Source organism: Hemicordylus capensis, chromosome 3 (genome assembly GCF_027244095.1).
Source record: "Hemicordylus capensis ecotype Gifberg chromosome 3, rHemCap1.1.pri, whole genome shotgun sequence".
In the NCBI taxonomy this organism is placed as follows: Eukaryota; Metazoa; Chordata; class Lepidosauria; order Squamata; family Cordylidae; genus Hemicordylus; species Hemicordylus capensis.
This window is the reverse complement of record NC_069659.1, coordinates 204,310,138-204,316,392: the sequence shown is the minus strand read 5'-3', so window position 1 is coordinate 204,316,392 and position 6,255 is coordinate 204,310,138. Positions and strand designations below refer to the sequence as shown.

General features: G+C 44.3%; 1 protein-coding gene across 1 annotated transcript in view; it reads right to left on the bottom strand.

Moving 5' to 3' along the window:
• Positions 1 to 5,777: 5,777 nt before the first annotated feature.
• VDAC2 (voltage dependent anion channel 2) overlaps positions 5,778 to 6,255 on the bottom strand; it is a 35,262-nt gene continuing 34,784 nt past the window's right edge. Inside the window, 1 exon segment of the mRNA XM_053310049.1 lies at positions 5,778 to 6,255. Within this exon segment, the coding sequence (XP_053166024.1) occupies positions 6,178 to 6,255 (78 nt within the window). The 3' untranslated portion in view covers positions 5,778 to 6,177.

The following is a 6,255-nucleotide window of genomic DNA, read 5'->3' as shown; positions in this document are numbered from 1 at the left end:
ACTGATAATTTCATTGATCCTGCAAGTTGTTTGAAATGTGTTTCCCAAAAAATCCTGCACACAAAGAAGTTCTCACGACCCGCTGGAGGGCAGACGTGGGGTGGGGTGGTTTGCAGACGCCTGCCTTCCCTGCAATCGCCAAGGTCCGTCTGGGCGCACACATCACATGCGCAGATGGTCCACCGCTGCCCCAGGGAGCTCAGGGGTCAGGACACATTGTCTCGGCCCCCAGAGATTCCACAATGTGCAAGTACATTGTGGGGATGTGCCCCCCCCACCGCCGGTGACAGCCAGTAGTCCACTCCTGTGCCAGCACCAGCTGGGAGCAGCTGTGTCGACACACAAGCAGTTAGCCCAAGTTAAGGGCATGCTCACACCTTTAACCTTGGCTAACCGGCGGGCTTGTTTGGTGGGTTTGCTGTCGAGGCACTACTGGCGGTTCTTACATGCAGCCTAACCTAGGCTGGGCATCCCTAGCCCAGGCTAGGCTGCATGTGGGAATCGCCTCATAGCCTAGGGCTGCCATAACAAAGAGAGGACGAGTCTCCATCAGTGTCCTAATTTTTTTCATCTGTGTGCAGAATGACTTTTGTTCTGAGTGGCAGTATCAAAGCAGGGTGTGCGCACCTGCATTCAGAATGAGACCTTCCTGATTCAACCTGAGCAGGATCTAAAATTAAATGAGCAGACCACAAAAAAACATTTTCCTTAAAGGGAACACTGGTCTCCAGTACATTTAACAGATGTACAGAACTGGGAATTTCATCAGGTGAAGCTTTTCTCCTCCGGCATGACACATTGTGCCTGCTGAAATTCCTCCTTCTGCGCATCTCCTAAAGATACAGGAGACCTGTCCTCTTTTCCATAGGGCAGCCATATCCACACATTCATACAAGCATAATGCGTGCATATAATTTTGCAACCACCACATTGTAGGTCCTGATGTGTCTTACATTCACTACTCACTACACACAGATATTTAACTCCTGCACGAGTCAAGGCACTCCTTTGTAAGAAAACTTTATTCACTGACTTAATATTGATGATTATTTGCCAAGAAGTAAGTTTTCAGTGTACATATAATCCCCTGGATTTCTGGTCCCATACAGAAGCATGGTATGTCTTCACATCACCACATGGCAGGGTCAGCTTTACCTTTTATCGAGGAATACAAGTGAATTTAATGTGCATCCATTTCCTATATGGATAATGCAGGGAAGGTGGAACCACTGTGGTTTGTTGTACATCTGTCTCCCTTGCTGGTATCCTGTCCAGGCATTCTGAGCATATGTACCCTAAGTTCAGCTCTTGGAATAGAATAGGAATTCTGTTGATGAAGCAGTCACCCTACTGCCTCACAGTAATCCTTCTTGAACGGAGGGAAATGGTCCCCAGACAAGAATTTTGTCCTGGAGAACTCCAACATTCATGTCAAGATATCATCAAATTAGACAACCATGGGTCAGTCTGGAATTACAGCTGGACACATTTGATCTTGATTATCTGTTTTGTACATGACAGGGAAAGGGTGGTCTCTGGAAGAGGGAATCTTACTATAGTTTCTTTCTCATGTACATATCACAAACCTCTGCAAGCATGAAGGACCAATTTTGATGGTCTGCGACTGTCCCAGTGACTGATAGAACCAAGTAGTTTCCTTGTGATTCTTGGGAGTTTCCAGTGGCATGATTGGTGATCCAGTCAAAGCAGTGGTTAGTTTCCAGATGGGAAAATTGCTCAGGACACACCATCTCCCTTTGGCAAGGGAAAATCAGTTTCTGATATAAAAGGAAACTAGGGATAAAGAAGTGGCAGGGATAACTAGTGTCAATGGAGAAAGATGCAGAATTAATCTAAGTGAGCATAAGCTAGAGTTCATTCGAACCTACTGTGTTGTTGTGACGATGGCAAAGCAAGTTTACTTTTCTGCCAATATTACAATTGTGCAATGTCATCTAGAGAAGCGGAGGACCTCAGGATATCCTGAGCCCAAGGGAGTTGGAGGAACTCATAGTGGCCCTTTGCAGCCTGTTTACAGAGCACTTCTACGTTAGGAACATAGGAAGCTGCCATATACAGAGTCAGACCCTTGGTCCATCTAGCTGAGTATTGTCTTCACAGACCAGCAGCAGCTTCTCCAAGGTTGCAGGCAGGAGTCTCTCTCAGCCCCATCTTGGAGAGGCCAGGAAGGGGACTTGGAACCTAGATGCTCTTCCCAGAACAGTTCCTTTCCTTAAGGGGAATTTCTTACAGTGCTCACATGTAGTCTCCCATTCATATGCAACCAGGGTGGACCCTGCTTAGCTAAGAGGACAAGTCATGCTTGCTACAAGACCAGCTCTCCTCTCAAAGACCAATTCTCCTCTCAAATCATTCATGTTATGATTTGAGGTCACAATAATATTACTTACAGAGCACTTTGAAGATAAAAACCACACACACCTGCTGAGTCATGTGACTATAGTTGTGGACAGTGTTCTAAATATCCCCATCTGCTCCACTTGTCACCTTTGCTTGGCTAATTTTCTGTTTTTGTAGTCCAAGGATGTGGGCAGGGTGACTCTTGGCCTTCTGGACTAATCATGTTATCAGAGGGGGGTTTACCCATTAGGTAGAACAGCAAAAGCTTCCTCGGCCGAGGGACTGTTCTTGAAGGAGGATGTGGTAAAAATGCTCTTGGGGAAAAAACCCCATCTTTAGATCCTAATTTTAATAACTAGCAGTCAGACTCCACTGTGCTGTTTTAGAGGAAGGTGCGTGTGATGGCTTTGCTGAACACAAGAACAGCCCTGCTGGATCAGACCCAATGCCTATCTAGTCCAGCATCCTGTTTCACACAGCAGACCAAGACCAGATGCCTCTGAGAAGCCAACAGGCAGGGGGTGAGGTCTTGTCCTCTTTCCTGGTGCTGCTCCCCTACAACTGGTATTTAGCAGCATCAGTGATGATCTCCTAACATGCTTTGTGAACTGCTTTTAAGACTGCAACTGTCTTGGTCACTGGTGCATGACCTGGGCTCAGAGATGGCAAGGTGAATGCAGCCCTGTTGATCATCATGAACCTGGCAAAAAGTTGATATCTGATGCCATGCTATCCCCTTCTGGTCCCCTTACTAGTCAGAACTTTGAACTGGGGGTGGGGAAGAGAAGCATAGTGTTTCCCACCAGTCGTGCAAAATCAGAGACTGCTGCTCCACCCTCTGACCATTGGCTAGTGGAGTGCCAAGAGGTTCTCTCTCTCATGCCGTTTGATAAGAAACCACTAGGTGAAGTCACCAGTTGGGGTCCTGAAGCAGTGTCCTCAACAAGATGGAAGAGGCAAATACACTTAATTTAGGCTAGACAGCAGTGTTCTGCTGGAAGATCAGATGACAAACCAGAACTTGTTCTGGACAAGGTCATAACTTAGGAGAGCTTTTGGATCAAACTTGATGCCCATCTAGGGGTTGCTTTTACTAATTTAAACTCAGCAACAGGTCTCCCCTGTAAGAGTTGGGCTACTGTCACATCTTAGTAACATTTGGTTATACTACTGCACGGTGCTTAATGCAGGGCTGGTCTTTTACAAGGGCCTGGAAAGAACTGGTCCAGAATACAGCAGTAAGGGATTGAACTGAGCTTGCCATGCAGAGCACACTACTCCAATTCATGTTAATGAATTTGAGTAATTCATTCGAGAATTTCTGGCTCCATTTGGTTTCCAGGCCCATTCAAATGCAGCTATTGACTTTTGAAGTTCTGAATGGTCTGGGACCAGGCTATCCAAAGGACCACTTTCTCCTTATGTGCCTGCCACAGCATGTCCTGGGCTGGTGGGAAAGCTGGAATCCTAAATCCAAGTGGCACACACTCTCCCTTTGCTGGTCAATGACTGAATAAACTCTCTCACACACACGATCCCTATTTTGTGTCATGAGAACTCGGAAATGTAAGACTTGCAATGGCATCCAGCCCGTATCGACCTCAGATAAGTGATCTAGGGTTTTATTGAGGCAGCTGCTCTGGGTTTGATGTGGCCCAAGAGCAATTGCAAGCCATACATATCTAGATTCTCATGACACAACATTGGGAGTGCACATGCCGCTTAGATCTAGGATTTCTGCTTTCCCTCTAGCACTTATCATCATGAGAAGGCACCCTACAATCTGCCTGGCTTCATTGCTGGATTTTAGGTGACACCTGATATTTCTGCTTTTTCTTATTTCTTAAAATGTTTTGTTATTAGTTCCATGTGCTATTACACTGATTTAATGTAGGTTTTCATTTTTATGTAAACTGTTCCATAGATTGTTTGATGGAAAGGCAGGATATAAATATTTTGAAAACCAACTAACTACTTACAGGTGTTTATGATCGCATCATATTCTCATAATTACTTTGATTGCTAGCAAGAATTATGCAAGTGGATTCCACTCTCTTTGGCAGTTGGACTTTTGCCCCCTTGTGGCAGAGATAGGGAATGGCTTTGTTTCAAATAGTGAGGTTTTGAGTTGGTGTGGCCTAGTGACTAAGAAAAAGAGCTATAAATAATGAAGTCCTCAGTTTATAACTTACCTCTGCCATGAATTCATTGCCCCCTGGACCATCCACTACTCTCATAGCCTCAGCTCCCACCCCATTTGCAATATGGGAATAATACTGATCTCCCCAACAGGGAGGTTATAAGATTAATATGATGTATGATAAGCACCTTGAACTCTCAGAAGTACTAGATAAATGCTAAGTATGATTTAAGTGATGTAACAAATGCAACTAGAATGCTCAAGGCACAGTCATTTAAACAAACATGAAGGACTGAGAAGATCTACACTGACAGAAGCAGCCATTTTGCCTAAGCAGAGTTTGAACAAACCATCTGGCTTACTAACATTTCCTAAAAGCACTCTCCCCGCCCGACCCACACGCGCGCACACACACACACCCCAACCTGGTCTGGCAGAAGGACATTAGGAGGTTCTTCAGGGCTATGAGGAACAATGAGGGAATAGGGAGTTATGTTTTAGACCAGTTTCTTTTCTTAATCCTACCTTTCAAAGTAAAGTTGTAGGGTTGCTTAAAAAAAATAATCCAGACAGCACAAATGAATAGCCAGTGTTCCCCAAACTAACAGGCACCAAGATTTCAAAAAAGCACACTGACCCATTCTTTTATGGGACAAGAGGGATGCATCTGAGTTGCTTAGAAAAATGAAAAAAAGATTACTGAGAGAAGCAGGACAGTATGGAGCATCACATTTTGTTCAAGGCAACCAGAGACAGTCTTCAGCCCACAAGAAGTCACTGTGCTACTGTCTAGAAGGAAATGTGCCATCAAAAGACCTTGCCAAGCAATGTCCAAACTCAACTGTCCTAGGAATATAGGAAACTGCATATACAGAGTCAGACTCTTGGTCCATCTAGCTCAGTATTGTCTACACAGACTGGCAGCGGCTTCTCCAAGGTTGCAGGCAGGAATCTCTCTCAGCCCTATCTTGGCAATGCCAGGGAAGGAACTTGGAACCTAGATGCTCTTCCCAGAGCAGTTCCATCCCCTAAAGGGAAATATCTTACAGTGTTCACCCTTCTAGTTTCCCTTTCATATGCAATGAGGGCGAACCCTGCTTAGCTAAGGGGACAAGTCATGCTTGCTATCACAAGACCAGTTCTTGTCCTTATAACAGAAGCTCCAAGAACGTTGAGGAGCAAAGGCATACATGGGATTTTAGGCAGTTTTACAAGCAAAAACTAAGACTTATTTCAGCCCTACCTCTCAATAACTTAAAATATCTGGAGGCACAAGTATGTGTGTGTATTTGTTTTATTCATAATTTTGAGTTGCCTTGGGATACGAAAAGTATTCCTAATTAAGGTGATTTTAACAAAACTGTTGACCTCACTTTTCAGAACATCCACTGATCCATTTCGTTATTTCAATGGCTATATCATGTGTTAAAAGAAACATAACATGCACACATTTGTACAGGTTTTCATAAAGTCTATTTCATTATTTGTGGGTAGCGCATTCAACAGTTAAATACATTTAAATAATGTATTATGTAGTGACTGCACTAATGCAGAATTGAGAACTAGGTAGGTAACCAATTTAACTAAAAACCAGCTAACAACTCTGAATACAGCTCTTGTTCTAGGCCATCCCTCTGAGGAGGAAAAAAGTCTCCGGGTCATACTGGAATTACATTTTAAGGCCATATTCTTCGGATGTCCCATTTCCTGCGGCAGTTTTCCTCACACCTTTTAAGACTCCAGCTCCAGGCCAA